Source organism: Suncus etruscus, chromosome 12, assembly GCF_024139225.1.
Source record: "Suncus etruscus isolate mSunEtr1 chromosome 12, mSunEtr1.pri.cur, whole genome shotgun sequence".
Classification (NCBI taxonomy): Eukaryota; Metazoa; Chordata; class Mammalia; order Eulipotyphla; family Soricidae; genus Suncus; species Suncus etruscus.
Genome location: NC_064859.1, coordinates 51,330,608 through 51,347,354, shown reverse-complemented (window position 1 = coordinate 51,347,354; position 16,747 = coordinate 51,330,608). Strand labels below are relative to the sequence as shown.

General features: G+C 38.4%; 1 protein-coding gene across 1 annotated transcript in view; it reads right to left on the bottom strand.

The window, feature by feature from the left end:
- DNAH6 (dynein axonemal heavy chain 6) overlaps positions 1–16,747 on the bottom strand; it is a 234,817-nt gene that overhangs the window by 127,127 nt on the left and 90,943 nt on the right. The window contains exons 25-31 of the mRNA XM_049784607.1: positions 14,955–15,119; positions 14,761–14,871; positions 12,662–12,787; positions 12,424–12,579; positions 7,654–7,815; positions 4,525–4,662; positions 377–544 (exon numbers count right to left, since the gene is read on the bottom strand). Of these exons, the coding sequence (XP_049640564.1) occupies positions 377–544; positions 4,525–4,662; positions 7,654–7,815; positions 12,424–12,579; positions 12,662–12,787; positions 14,761–14,871; positions 14,955–15,119 (1,026 nt within the window). The remainder of the gene's footprint in view (positions 1–376; positions 545–4,524; positions 4,663–7,653; positions 7,816–12,423; positions 12,580–12,661; positions 12,788–14,760; positions 14,872–14,954; positions 15,120–16,747) is intronic.

Below are 16,747 nucleotides of genomic sequence, written 5' to 3'. Positions count from 1 at the left end.
TGATCATCTCCTTGACTTTAATAAGAAAAAATAGACAAATGATAATTTTTTCACAATAAATCTAGACATTTTAACTTTTAGAGATGCGCTAATAATCTCGAGTAAATTTCTTAATTAAAACAATTGATTAATTCCACTATAAGGTTTACTGTATTTCAGATACTATTAAGAGCATTAAGGATACAGCAGTCACACGCACACACAAGATACACATAAATATACTAAAACATTCTAAATTATAATAATTCTGTCTACACTTAGCAAACAGTAATGCAGAGTCTTTTCTAGGATGTGGTCAGAAAGGAAGCCTTCTACCCCAGTGGAATCAGCCAATAAAAGAAACAAGAGGGCTGTTTTGCTGCATTGTGAGACTCACCTCTGCAATCAAAGCATAATTTGGAACCATCATGGCAAAGGGTCTAAAAAGGGATTTCAAATTATCTGGTAATTCGGTTCTGCCTGCATATCCAGGATTCATTGTGATGAATGCGGCACAAGTCATAACCAACTTTATTTCCCGCCCTTCAAACATAAATCTGGAGAGCTGTTTAAAGGAGAGAGAAAATATAAATGAACATTTTCGCAGACATTTGTAATCCTTTCACATAAGACCTGAGTACAAAACTTGGTTTTAAGAGAAGACTAGTGAATTCTGGAATTGGACAACAGAAAGTGTTTCTCCGAATTCTCTCCTACCCACTTCCACATGCTCTTTTGGACTCAGTATTTCCTGTTCTGCTTCCCTGTTCCTGCCTCAACCAACTTATCTTCCTTTGTCCAAAACTGCAATTAGGAAGGCCCTTACCATTTTTTTTTTGCTAATTAACACTTCTCTTTTGGCCATTACTACTTCTCTACCACTAACACCTGATACTCCTTGAGGAATTCTACTCTTTCTTAGTCCTTGTGTGGTTGAGGCCCCACTGCTACTGTTGTAGGAAGCACTCCATATATTTTACTCATTATTAAACATATTCTGAGCATCTGCTGCAGAATAGTTAGGACAGAGGACTCCATTAGGACTGAGGCAGAGTCCAAAAGAACTCCTCCTGAGTGGGTTCAATGCCTTAGGCTTAGAAAAATGAGCTTGAAAACAGAAGAATGGAGAGGAGGATTTTATGTAAATAACAATACCAGTTGAAGGGATCAGGAAGAAGAACTGGCATTTCGGACATTTATCAGGTATTCACATCACTAAGGCTAAAGCTCAAAGGGGAGACATGTAAGTCAGGTCAGCAAAGTCCATTGGGTCATAATATTGCATAAGGTTGAAGAATTTAAGACCATAGAATTTATATTTTGTTTATTTTGAATGTGGAGAAGGATTTTGTGCAGTTATAAGATCAAAGATGACAGTGAAAAGGTTAAACTAGTTATATATAAGGGGACCTGTAAGGAATTGTTAGAGTTGATAAAAGCCAGAATTAGAGAGTTATCACTGGGTACAGGAGGCATCTAGCAGATAAAATGAAAAGGACTTGGTGATAACTTAAACACTGGGGTTGACAATAATGACAATAAAGAGGAATTACATGTTTCTAGTCAGGTCATTAGTAACAGGCATAATGAGGAGTAAGTACCTGGGAAGACCAGGATGAAGCTGAAATGTGACATAGCCATAGAAGATAAAGGGTGGTACCCAAACACTAGTTTTAACTGCTATAATGATATATGGCATACCATGATACATGCCTTCTTCAGATACAAACTTTTGTGCTTTAGTTTCTTCATATATTCCCAGGTACAAGCTCTCCTCCTTCTATCTACATGGCTACTGGCAAGAATGAAAATGTGCCTTGGTTATTTGGAGATGCCTACCCTTCATCCTTTTTATCTCCTGAGCTTTTCCTGCAGTTGGGACAGCTTCTTCTTCACCCTGTGTATTTTCTCTCTGCCCTTCTACCTTGCTATTCATGCTTTGATCTCAGCGCAGGAAAGGGACAAAAGTTAAGAATTTTTGCATATCTGGAGTTTCCCAATATTACCACAGTGCTCCCTAAATTTTATAGAAGGGAAGAGGGTATGTAGTTGAGGACTCTCAAACTTTCATAGAATTAGATGTATATCTTGGTTCTCTATTATATCTCCAGAATTTTATTTTGTGCTTCTGGGGCTTGAACCCAAAGCTTTATACAGGTAAGGAATGTGCACTGCTAATCTATATCCTCAACCTTAGAATTACATTAACTTTCGATCTTTCCCAACCCCCTAACTTGGGAAAATGCCACCATCTATTTCCTCGAGGCATAGTGCGATGATAAAGCAAGTGCAAAGTACAGTGACTTATACAATTTATCAGCTTACTAAAGTACAATTTCTGACTTAAATTTAGCATTGTTTCAATAATCAATATATTAATAATCAATATATTTAATCAATATATTAAGTATATATAAATATATACTATACATAATACATTACAAATACATTTATATATTATATTTATATAATTATATTTATATATTATATATTATATTATATAATATATTTATATATTATATAAATATGTATGTTTATACATAATATATTTAAATAACAATCAATATATTTTTATATATTTTATTTAAACACCTTGATTACATACATGATTGTGTTTGGGTTTCAGTCATGTAAAGAACACCACCCATCACCAGTGCAACATTCCCATCACCAATGTCCCAAATCTCCCTCCTCCCCACCCGACCCCCACCTGTACTCTACAGGCTTTTTATTTTCCTTGTACATTCTCATTATTAGGATAGTTCAAAACGTAGTTATTTCTCTAACTAAACTCATCCCTCTTTGTGGTGAGCTTCATGAGGTGAGCTGTAACTTCCAGCTCTTTTCTCTTTTGTGTCTGAAAGTTATTATTGCAAGAATGTCTTTCATTTTTCTTAAAACCCATAGATGAGTGAGACCATTCTGCATTTTTTTCTCTCTCTCTGACTTGTTTCACTCAGCATAATAGATTTCATGTACATCCATGTATAGGAAAATTTCATGACTTCATCTTTCCTGACAGCTGCATAATATTCCATTGTGTATATGTACCACAGTTTCTTTAGCCATTCATCTGTTGAAGGGCATCTTGGTTGTTTCCAGAGTTTTGCTATGGTAAATAGTGCTGCAATGAATATAGGTGTAAGGAAGGGATTTTTGTATTGTATTTTTGTGTTCCTAGGGTATATTCCTAGGAGTGGTATAGCTGGATTGTATGGGAGCTCGATTTCCAGTTTTTGGAGGAATCTCCATATCGCTTTCCATAAAGGTTGAACTAGATGGCATTCCCACCAGCGGTGGATAAGAGTTTCTTTCTCTCCACATCCCGCCAACACTGTTTGTTCTCATTCTTTGTGATGTGTGCCAATCTCTGTAGTGTGAGGTGGTACCTCATAGTTGTTTTGATTTGCATCTCCCTGATGATTAGTGATGCGGAGCATTTTTTCATGTGTCTTTTGGCCATTTGTATTTCTTTGTCAAAGTGTTTGTCCATTTCTTCTCCCCATTTTTGATGGGATTAGATGTTTTAACATGTAAGTTAAATATTCAACATAACAGGGACCTTAACATGAGAATTATCCCTATTCTATTAGCTACAGTTGGGATTGGCCCCTTTGCTATGCTGGAATCACCCAATGTTTAGATCTAGTATGTAAACTTATAACAGGGACCAAAATAGTAATGAGGGACATTCCAGAAACTCAGGGTGGTTACTGTTAGCAAGTGGTCAGTGTCTTATCTTGTACAAGCTGAACATTGCTCTGTTCTTTGACCTTATAACCACATAATAACAGGCGAATATATCATGCTAGGGATTGATTGCTTGGCTCCCCACAATCAGTGTCCAACCTTCAGCAACCCCTTACTCTATATTCCCAAATGAGGCTAAACCAAATTTTAAGTAATGGGATATGTATCTGACCTTCATGCTTTTTAATTTATAGCCCATTGAGTTCTAGAAAACTAAATTTCTCTTGGGCTCTTTAGAACTCCAGAACTCCTTTCCAGTTTTTTCTATTTGCTGTTTTCATTAGATTGGGTCTAAAATCAAGGATACAGACAATGGAGTCTATAGGAAGCAGCATTAGAGAAACCTAGCAGAGAAGCAAATATCAAAAGCACAACCAAGAAAGGTAAAGAGAAGATGGAAGAGAGGACAGGATATGAGAAAGACATACACAGAGAGAGAGAGAGAGAGAGAGAGAGAGAGAGAGAGAGAGAGAGAGAGAGAGAGAGAAGAGAGAGAGATGGAGTGGGCAGTTGCAAGGTTAGATTTCAGATTTCTTTGAGTGCAAGGACTGAATACTATATTTTTTTCTGTCTCCAGGCCCCTGTACACTTTATGCTACATAGCTGTTTCTCTGTGTTGCATAAGTGAGAAATTAGCTCATCTAATTTCTACTAACTCACAGTTACACTGAATAGGAACCATGGGACAGGCATAGATTTAGCATTGCCCTTCTTAACATTGTAAATTTATTACAAACTTTAAAAATGCTGTCTCTGCCCTCCCGCCCCCCCCCCCACAACTCCACGGTATAGTACCTTGGCAGCTTTGGCATTTCGAATAGTGATGAGCTGCTGGGCAATGACTGACAAAACTTCTATATCTATGCGATTAAATTCATCAAAGCAGCACCAGGCTCCAGACTGTGCCAGGCCACTGAAGAAGCGTCCCATCATCTGAAATCAAAGCAAGACTAGTTTGGAACTGCAGAGTAGAAATCCTTACAAACTTTGGAATTCAGAGCTGTAATTTTATTTAAAGTAAAAAACATATTTAGAAATCCAGAAGAGAGAGGGGGGAGAGAGAGAGAAAGAGAAAAAGAGAGAGAGAAGTAAAATGCCTGTCTTAGAGGCAGGCAGGTGGGAGGGAAACTGGGGACAATGCATTGGTGGCAGGAAAAGTGCTGATGAAGAATAATGCACTTTTATGACAGAAACTCAATCAGGAACAATTTTGTAATCATGTGCTTAAATAAAGTAAATGAACCCAGTTTTAAAACAATGAGACTTCAGCCTTCTCCAAAGGTAGAGAGACCAGGGTTAAGTAGGAAAGTTTTTTTTTTTTGTAACCAAGGTGTTTAAATAAAAAATATTATTTGAAAAAAAAGTAGGAAAGTTGAAAGCCCACATCTCAAGAGGGAAGATGAAGTAAAATGTTCGCAGGCACCATGTACCAGGTACCCATATACTCAGGCATGTGCTTGAGCTGAAATTTTAAAGAGGACTCTATCCACAAATAAGCAACTGTTTGATATGACTACGGGGCTCTAACAGAACTTAGCATCTTCTTTATATTCTTTCATTTTTTGTTTGTTTTCAGTTTTTTGGGCCACACCCAGTGACGCTCAGGGGTTACTCCTAGCTATGCGCTCAGAAATTTATGCTGAGTGAAATAAGTCAGAGGGAGAGAGATAGACGCAGAATAGTCTCACTCATCTATGGGTTTTAAGAAAAATAAAAGAAATTTTTGCAACAGTCCTCAGAGACAGAGAGAGGAGGGCTGGTACTTCTAGCGTACTTCATGAAGCTCACAAGAAAGAGTGGTGAATGCAGTTAGAGAAATAACTACACTGAGAACTACTCTAACAATGTGAATGAATGAGGGAAGTAGAAAGCCTGTCTAGAGAACAGGTGGGGGTAGGGTGGGGTGAAGGGAGATTTGGGACATTGGTGGTGGGAATGTTGCGCTGGTGAAGGGGGGTGTTCTTTACATGACTGAAACCTAACCACAATCATGTTTATAATCAAGGTGTTTAAATAAAAAAAATATATATATAAAAGAAATTGCTCCTGGGTTGGGGGACCATTTGGGATGCCGGAGTTTCTAACCTGAGTCTGTCCTATCTAGTGTGGGCAAGGCAGATTCCTTACCACTTGCACTATCGCTCCAGCTCCCTTTCTTTCTTTTTGAAACGCTTTACCACTGGCCTCAGGGACATAGCTGAACACTTCTGTATATGTACAGGACTCACACATAAATCACCAGAGTTTTAGTGCCATTTCTATCCCAAAGACCCTTCTCAATTCCTCACCAAATTGAAACTAGAATACAGAGAACACCAATATTTCATGTTGTCACTTGCAGATCCTGTCCCATAATTAACATCTCCCATAAATTTTACTATTAAGAAAGCTTTATTTGCATATAAGAACTACTGGCTGGGAAACAGCTGAAATTGGGTGACAATCTGAATTTAGTGCTCCTGTTTTGAGGGCAGGGGAAGAAAAGATGAAAAAAATGGCAGATTTCAAATATTGATCTTGTACAAAGGAAGGTTGTCACAAACTGCCCTGACAAATACTTTTGTACAATTCTCTAGGTTGAACAAAAGTGAAAAGTGATCAAAGACAAAGATAACCAGGAACTTACTTTCCATTTACAGTAAGGGTTGAGCCACACTCAGTGATGTTCAGGACTTACTTCTGGCTCTCTCTACTGGGATCACTCATGGCTAGGCTTGGGGAATCATTTGCAATACTGAGGATTAAACTAGAGTTGGCCCACATATAAATAAAGCATGTTAACTCCTGTGCTCTTTCAGGCCCTCTTTTTGTCATGTTTAAAACTTTTTTAAAATTGTTCTGCTTTGATGAATTTAAGATAATGTTGGGCTTATCTCTTGTTGCAGTAAGGAAGACCACACACCACAGGAAGCCAGGCAGTTGTTAGGCATTGCTTGTTATAGGAAATTTGGGGGGGGGGGAGTGGTGGCTCAATGAAGCAGGGTTTGATATGCATATCAGCTCCCTCCGAATGTTATTAGCTATAACCATATGAGGGATGGCCTCAAACAATCTTATTAATTTATTCTTGTTTAGTTCTTAAATGATTCTGGAAATTTGTGAAGATTCTAGCTAAACCTTATTCAGAAGGGCCAACTGTCAACCCCATCAAGGAGTAGGTCTTTGTAGGTAGTGAATAACCATATATATTGGAATTATTTCTATCGCTAAAATTTAGAAATTTTATATTAAAACTTTTATTTTAGCCAAATTTTAACATGCACAAGAGGTAAAATATATAGCACTCAGCATAACAATCTTGTTGTTTTTAAAACACACTACATCACTATTTTGTGGTTACAAGGGTATTGTAAAATATCCTAGACACTGTATTATTTACCTATAGATTTCCTAACACATATATATTTTTTAAATTAAAATAATTTAAAAATAATACTCAGGGGTTACTCCTGGCCATGCACTCAGAAATCACTCCTGGCTTGGGGGACCATAGGGGATGCCGGGGATCAAACCGTGGTCCGTTCTAGGTCAGCATGTGCAAGGCAAATGACCTACTGCTTGTGCCACTGCTCTGGCCCCTAGATAAAAATAATTTTTTTGAGGTCCCACTACCAGCAGACCTTAGGGCTTGCTCAGTGATAACTCCTGGTGAAGTCAGGGGTGGGGCATATGTTCTGCTGGGGATCAAACCAAGGTTGTCTGCAAGGAAAGCAGCCAATCTGCTGTACTATCACTCCTGCCCCCATTTGTAATTTGATACACTTCCTGATTTTGATTCTTACCTGGACCACCCAGACTACTTTAGTACTATCTTCATTTTATTCAGCCTCACTCCACTCTCTCATATTTTAGCATTATGTTGCATTATAAGGTAAGCCATATGAGACTCTTATTAACATTAGTGTTAAGAAACCAGGACTGTACCTTGTAGTCCAAACCATCAGAACAATTGAAGACCACACACTGGATGGCAAGAGCTTTTGCCAGGTCTTTGGTCGTTTCGGTTTTCCCTGTGCCAGCAGGACCAGCTGGGGCACCACCCAGGTCAAGCTGCAAAGCGCCCATGAGGCAAAGGTAGCATCGATCCTGAAGAGATTCATAAACTTTCATTAAAAAGAGAACTGAGGCCAGACCCCGCGCACCCCAGACCCACACGCCGGTGAGGGAGCGAGCACCCCAGGTACCCTCTGCATGCATCCGGACCCACACACCGGCCGGAGCCAGTAAGGGAGCGAAGACCCAGGGCACTCCCTGCGCACACCCCGGACCCACACACAGGCCCAGACACAGCTTTTCTGTCCACAGGAGTTCTTGTATACAAAGGGTGGACAAACTAAGATGGCATCTCGGGGCTCAGTCACATGAGATACCATACCGAGCTTGCACTACGAGAATGTCCCGAGAAAACTCTTTAACAGTCTATCTCTAGGTTATACCTTCTTTTAGGACTTGAAGCACGTGACCAGCCAGACCACCAAAGCAGCAACTGTGACCTACATACTTATACTACAGGTCCTACTCATCGAACACATTCAAGCAAATTAGCATTCCCTTGCTCTTTTCTCCTCTTTTCTCACTACTTTTTTTTTCTTTTTTCTTCTCCTTTTCTTTTTAATGTATTTTCTCTTTTCTTCTTTCCTGCCCCTTCCATATACTTTCCCCTCCCCCCTTGGAAATCCAACTATTTCTTCACCCCTCAATCCCATCCACATATCCCACTTTATTAAAACTCTTCACCCTCAGTTCTTAATCCATTAGGCATCAAGACTGACCTCCTATCCCAACGAACCAGTACCCAGCACCCAGGAGAAGGAACACCAGTCAAACCCACACCTCGTCCTCGGCAAGAAAAGGCAACCAACTCCCCTGCTGACTCATGCTGCGTGGTCCTTCTTATCAACTCCTCCTAACTTGAACTATTACTTGAAACCGGACTTAGCTCTAAAAGGATCCCCAATGTAAGCCACTATAATTAAAATAAAAATTATATTTAAAAAAAAGGATCCCTAATGCAAGAACTCTTCCCAAGACCTCCCTGCTGCAAATCTTTTGCCAATCTCAAGGTCAGGGTGTGTGATGAAAGGGTGCCCGGGAACCCACATACCACAAGAAAATCTCAAAAGACAATGGGGAAACCTATACTTCCATCATAAGTATAAGACCTGTATTACACTACCTCTTTACCTGCTTTCCTCCAAATGTAAGGTCGTCTCTTGCATCACTTTGTTCCTTTAATTACTTTGTTATTTCATTTTTTAAATCTTTGTATATATACATGAGCTCATATATTTTTATTTCTATTATTATCTTTTTTGAGTGTGTGACCTGTTTCTGTTTTCTTCTCTTTCCACCCCCAAATGCACTGGCAATATAATGTAGCACCATTTCTCCCTGCAAAGGCACACTAAAAAAGGGGGGAAATCTTACGTATAAAAATGTATACTCCTCCCAACCATCAGTACCCCCGATTTACCCTTCTTAACTTCAATAATACACAGTTCTAATCTCAGACCAAAGACATACAGTGGATCTAACAATCCCAGAACTATTTAGAAGGACATAAATTGAACACATATATCTTTTGAATATTTTATGTATATTTTCTTTAACGGCTGTAACTCTCTCTATATTCTTCTACCATGATGTTTCTATCCACTTTTTATCATCCTGACTGCAATATGGGATATGCAGACTCCAGGACCTTTAATACAGAAGCATGATACCAACAACAGAGACTATGTGAGGAATGGAGGTGTATTGCCACTACAGACGATGACTTGAATTGGACAAACTAGTTTGCCTGGAGCCTAGAGTCAGTCCTGTGCCAGGAAACTTCAGGGGTAGGGTCTCCTTGTATCTAGACCATAATTTTTCTTTCCATGTCCCTTATATTTTGGTGGGCCTATGCAAACAAATGCCACTCTAACACCATTTTTTACTATTTTCCCTTGACTCCAATCCTTAAGAAAAACAACCCACTAAAACTTTTGAGGTTAATTTAAACTAGTAAGCATGTGCATGGAACTAGATAAATGTACTTTGCCCTCAATGTTTAAGGAGTTACATAAGTCTAATCTCTTTGGATTATATTGTGTGCTGCTAAGAAATAGTATGTAATACAACTGGGGATTTGAGGGACAAAGTAATTGTATTGTACATGGGTTCAGTTTTGTTTTTCTTAATTTTCTTTGGTTGAAAGATCAAGGCTGGGATATCATCGATGGGTCTACCGAGAATTCTGCTTATGGGTGATTGGGCTTCCACTTTAACTTTACCCTGTCCTCTTTCTTAAATAAAAGTAATTAAAAATACATAATTTACATATAATTTCAAATAGAAGGATATAATTTTAAGTTTATAAACAGAATTAAAATATTGAAGAGGAAAAAAAAAGAACTCATACTTGTTTATAATACAGGGACCTCTCCCACCTTGAAAATATGTCACGTGGACCCAACTTAGACCCTGGGTGATTAGACACCAACCGCCCAGCCTTGAACCCTGGATCCCAGACATAGAAACAACACAGTCTTCACAATAGCTACAGGAAACAAATCCCATCAAGGACATCATTAATACTGCTTGGACACAAACAAGTACCGCTCTAATATGATATCCTGACAATGAGAAAAATGGGAACAACTTGACCTACGAGCAGGTTATCCTACCTCACCAGCTAACTATAAGACAAAATGAGAAGACTTGTCACCCTTTGGTCTATCCAAAAGCCAAGATTATGATTTACAGATGACTGGCTGATAGAACCATGACCCAACTGTATGTATGCTGGGACCAATAAAAAAGCCCTTGTCTAGGGTTTGAGCTACGACCTGCACAACAACCATGATCTGAGCTACGACCTGCACAACAACCATGATCTCTAGTTCCAAAGGTCTGTCTGAGACAATTGCAATGGAATGGGTCTTCTGGAAACATAAAGAAAGACGCTATCCTAGGCTCCATCCTAGGATCAGTGCAAAGACCAAGATCACCAACCACAGAAGAGGGATTAAAATGACACTGAGGGAACAGAACTTCTAGAATCACAAAGAAAGACTTCATCATAAGCTCCACTCCTTGACCTGTGTAGATACCGAGATCTCTAGATACAGAAGTCTGATTTTTATCACCCAGGACAGAGAAGAAGTCTTCCATACACCACAAAATCACCAAGGGAAGAGTAAAGGAACCTGAACAAAATCTATAGTTAATCCCATGACAGTATAGTCCAAGGGTGGAGAAACCCTGTATCTCTTAGGCCAAGGGAATTCCTTTTCGAATGACCCCAAAATTTACTGTGCCTGTGCAGGAGGGAAAAGAAAAAGGCAAACAGCACAAAGCAATTTTTTATTTATTTATCTAGTTTTTGTCTATTTCTTTGTTTTGGTGTGGTTATTGAAGTTGTTGTCTCCATTTATATTTATTTTTTTCTTCTTTTCTTTTCTTTCTTTATGTGCTCTGCCATGTTTTTGATCTCAAGACCATGGCTTTTATGTGGTGTTTATCTTTATTGTCGGAGTGCTCACTGGATATTTTATTTGACACTTCTTTTTGTACTGTTGGGGTGTTTCACCTTCTTTTTCCCCTTTGTCTCTCAAATCAATGATGAGAGCCTCTAAGGACTCTGCCCATTTTTGGCATATTTGATTTTTACCCCAGTTTATTAATTTTCTCTTCTTCAAACAAAACCACATAACTTGAACTATCTAGTCCCGCCTCCCAGTTAGAGGGGGAAATAAGGGAGGTACCAAGACCAAACAGGTGTAAGACCACTAAGTAGTAAGCTAGGCACAGAGGGGACCACTTATTCTAGCAGCCCCGGGGGTGAGGGAGGAGGATATGGAATGTAGGACGGGAACGGAAGTGGAGGGAGGACAATTCGATGATGGGAATTCCCCAGATTTTATGTTTATATGTACCTAAAATATTATTGTCAACAATATGTAAGCCACTATGATCAAAATAAAAATTATATTAAAAAAGAGAGAACAGGCAGCTCCAATGTCCTAGTGTAGGGGTGGCGAACACGCGGCTCTCAAGCCGCATGCAGCTCCCGGCCAAAATAAATGTGGCTCTTTGCTTCTTATCATGATTTTGTATACCGTGGCTCTTTGCCAAGTTTGGATTTTGTTCTGCTGTTTCTGAAGAGGGACCTCTGAGGAGAGATCTCCCATCCCTTGGGAACAACTGCACGGGCCAGTGAGCGGGGGACCCGTGTGTCACATGTTGGGTCACATCTGGCCATTACTTCTTAATGCGGAGGACGCAGAACACCCTCACCAGCACTGCAGGATTTTTACCCTCACTCAAAATGGCAAAATGCAATATGTGTTTCATATATTATTGTTAAAATTAGATGCTTTTGTGTGAGCGTTTGTCTGTTTTGGCAGGTCACTGCGTGGTGTGGCTCTCTGACTCTCACAGTTTAAAATTTTGGCTCTTTGTGTCAAACACAATTGTTTGCCACCCCTGTCCTAGTGCTTTCCTGTCCTCTGTTGGGGAGAGAGCACTATTTACTATGAAAGGTATTCTAGAAATTGAAATACACAAAAATCTAGGCCCATCAGTAAACAATGAATCTCTGCCACACTATGATGCATTCATGGACAATCCCTTCAAGAGTTAACGTTAAAGATATTTTGATGAGCAAAAGAAGTCTTGTGCTAACAATAATTAAGATGGTCAGTAACTTACTGTGAGAGGAGTAATAACTAATCTTGGGCATGCACCCAAATATTCATAGCCATATGTATACTGCGAGAGTGCCATTCTAGCCACACAATTATCCATATCTATATCCCAGTAATAGCGCAGTTGTCTCTGCCAGCCAAAGGAGTCAACATCCTCTACCTATATGTGATAAAGTGATATACATATTAGATAAATAAATTTGAGAAAGAAATATGTCATTTAATTCTAAACAAACAATTACCTTGTCATGAATAAGTTCAGTAACTATATCTCTTGCATGCACATCAATAGTAATTAAAGCAGTTATGATGTTTCTATGTAATGGAGGAAGACTGCCTCGAACTAATCCAGCCAGAGCATTTAATCTCTACAAATTAAAAAAGAAAGACATAAATTTCCCCAAATATGCTTATATATTTGTGTATGTGTATGTCTTTTTACTATTAAATTTTTACTATTTTTACTATTAATTTGCTCAATTAATCTAATTATTTTAAAACATACAATTCTGTGAACCACAAAACATCAGTTTAACTACTTCCTATAAGATTTCTATAAAGTACATCTTTTTTGTGAGGGGAGGGCTTTTTGGTTACACTTGATGATGTTCATGTACTCTAGCTCTGCACTCTGGAATTACTTCTGGTGGGGCTTGGAGTCCCAGACATGGGGTCCCAGAGATTGAACCTAGATTTGCTGCATGCAAGGCAAGTTCCCTACCCACCGTACTATGGCACTGACCTCTGTAATACTATTTTGACTCATTTACATAAGAGGAAACAACTTGTTTACAGAAAGTAAAAGCAACTTGTCAGCCATACAGGTCTGATATGGGAACATGGCACAAAGGAGACGGCAACTATGTGCTGATGTCTCCAGAGGCTGGTTGTTAAAAATTAAATGTACAGGCCAGCGAGATGGGACAGAGGGTAAAGGGACTTGTCTTGTGCATGACTGACACTGGTTTGATCCTGGAACCACTTAGTCCTGCCAGAAATAATCCCTGGGCAGAATCAGGAGTAAGCTTTGATTACAGCCTAGTGTGGCTCTCAAAAGCAAACAAAATCAAAGGTAATTTAGGTAACACTCTTCACTTTTTGGGGTCATTTTTCTTTTGAGAATAAGAAAAGCTGAACATTTTAACCAAACTAACAAATAATTACAGGCATTTTTGTTGTGCTAGATTGAGATTCAGAATTTCATCTGAACAGTAAATGTTTTCTGAAAGAAACAGTGAAAATTAAAAATCTTTAGTTGCTGTTGAATTTTCATTCTAATCCCAATCATCTACAAGTGCATTTGGAAGTCATTGAGACACTCTTTACTGAATTTCTTCCTCTCTGGTAGTTTTTAGTTTTTACTTTTATTTTTGTGTTTTTGGGTCACATTTGGTGATGCTCAGGAGTTACTCCTGATATGCACTCAGAAATCACTTCTGGTAGGCTCTGGGGACCATATGGGATGCTGGGAATCAAATCCAGGTCTGTTCTGGGACAGCTGCTGGCATGTGCTATTTCTCCAGCCCCATCCTCTGATAATTTTTAAAGATAAAATTACATTGAGAAATGTCTTAGGAGGTTTTTCACTTATTTCAAAAAAGGATGTCCCCTTATTTACTGTTTTAAGGGTAATTATTTAAAAATACAACATTATGGGGCCAGAATGATAGCACAGCGGGCAGGTGTTTGCCTTACACACTGACCCAGTTTATATTCCCTGCATCCTATATGATCCCCCAAGCCTGCCAGGAGTAATTTCTGAGTGCAAAGCCACTGGGTGTGACAAAACAAAAACAAACAAACAACAACCCCCCATAAAACACCCAAACTACAGCATTATTTGGAAGCAGAATTGAACTTTGAGTTAAAGATTAGACATAAAAATAAGATAGCATTTCCTAACTCTAGGTTAAATTTTTCTATAGAAAGACATTAAGATTTGTGCCTTATTGTTTATTGTTTTATTGATACTTGAAACAGACACCTTAAAATAATTAAAGAACCTAAAAATAGAAATGCCAAAAATTTTTTTCTTCTGGATTGAATAAACTTCTGAGATACATCCAGCTCCCAGTTACTATCCTTTCTCTTTGAAAGCTACAAAACATCATAATTTTCATCTTGAATATTTATTTTCCTACTTATAAGTAGAAATAATATAAGAACATCTAGGATTATTCTTAAGAAAAACTGAGGTTTTAGTGAGAACCCCAAAGCTTGGTAAGTCATGTCAAAGTACCAAACACTTTGAAATAAAGTGAAACTGTATTAATCATGCTAATAAAAATCAAAGGCCATTTTCACAATAATGTGTTCAAAGTTGCCCTGTTATGTGTATCACCTCGAAGTTTATGTTCTCAAAGACCCTCAGGTTCTCCAGATGATTATTTTCATCTCCTAAGCACTCTGTCAAGTCACGGCACCACATGATCTGAGAAATGGTCAGGACCACCTGCATGGACACATCTTTTTTTAAGTTTGTGATACAACAACCAAAAAGAGGAATCAGAGACAAAGTCAGAGAGTAGAAGTTACTTGGGAAGGGTGGCCAGCAACCACCCACTCTGTCCTCTGTTTGCCCTGGTAGTCAGCGATGGCGGCTTTGCACAGACGACGCAGAGATGTGAACATGGCTTCTTCCACTTTACCGAGCCATTCCTCCACATTGCCTCTGGCTTTCAGGCCTTTCCCCAAGCTAACCTGGAAGATCATAAGAGCAATGATAACATGGTATCCGTGGAACCTGTAGGCTGTATTATCATAGTTTGTAATGTCTATATCAGAAACTGGATCCTCATGAATGCTGAAGTGTGACCACCTAACTCATCTATTTTCTACTGATAGTCCAGTTCTATGTTTCTCTTATTTGAGCTAAAAGAGACATCAACACATACATCATGAGTTTATTTTCTTATTCTACTAGTTTCTTTCTATTCTTTTTATAAACCACTCTTTAAGGCATCTCGATATTGTTTTCCATAAAGGCTGGACTAGATGGCATTCTCACCAGCAGTGAATGAGAGTTCTTATATGATCCAATTATACCACTCCTAGGGATATACCCTAGGAACACAAAAAACACAATACAAAAATGCCTTCCTCACACCTATATTCATTGCAATGCTATTTACAATATCCAGACTCTGGAAACAACCAAGATGACCTTCAACAGATGAATGACTAAAGAAATTGTGGTACATATACACAATGGAATATTATGCAGATTTCAGGAGAGATGGTCATGAAATTTTCCTAAACATGAATGTACATGAAATCTACTATGCTGAGTGAAATAAGTCAAAGGAAGAGAGATAGACACATATTCGTCTCACTCATCTATGGGTTTTGAGAAAAATAAAAGATATTATTGTATCAATGCCCACAGACAATAGAGATGAGGATTGGAAGAACTGGCTCACGATATGAAACTTACCACAGAGTGGTGAGTGCATAGATAGAGAAATAACTACACTGACAACTGTCATACCAATGTTAGTGAATGAGACAATTGAAATGCCTGCCTCAAATACAGGTGGGGGGGGCTGGGGGAGAAGGGAAATAGGGGACATTGGTGATGGGAATGTTGCACGGGTGAAGGGGGGGTGTTCTTTATATGACTGAAACCCAACTACAATCATATCTGTAATCAAGGTGCTTAAATAAAGATATATATATATCTTTTATATATATATATAAAAGATTTAGTTCATGTCACTAAATAAAGCTCAATGAAATTAAAAAATAAATGAGGGTAAACAAAACAAATAAAAAATTACTCTTTAAATCTGTTCTCACTGAAATCCCCAATATCTTCAATCAGGGACAATTAACATTTTCAGCCATCATACTTTTTTCTTAGATGTACTATTACTTGACTGTCTAGCTTGTCTTGATTTCCGGAACTATTCTAATCTTCCATTATATTTCATGTTTTTCTTAAATATAAGTCTTGGTCCTCCCACCTTTATTTCTCTACTAGTGTACAAATTCTTCTGTATATGTATCATTTGGGACTAGTAAAATGTTTATGGGCTCTTGCCATTCCCATATAGGCCACTGTGCAATTACTGGAATTACCATGTTCCATGTCCCTCTTCCTTGGTTTTAGGTTTGTGTGTGTGCACATGTACAATTCTCCTATGTGAAGTTACTTTTTACACAATTGTTGATGAGAATGCATTCACTCAGTTGGTGTTGGTCCAGACACTATTAAATGTCCTGGAAGTGTCACTGTCAATAATGATAGTTAACACTTTATTTAACTGCTGACAACTGGATATTGTTATAAATAATTTAAATATCATAACACTTAAAAATCCTCAGCATCT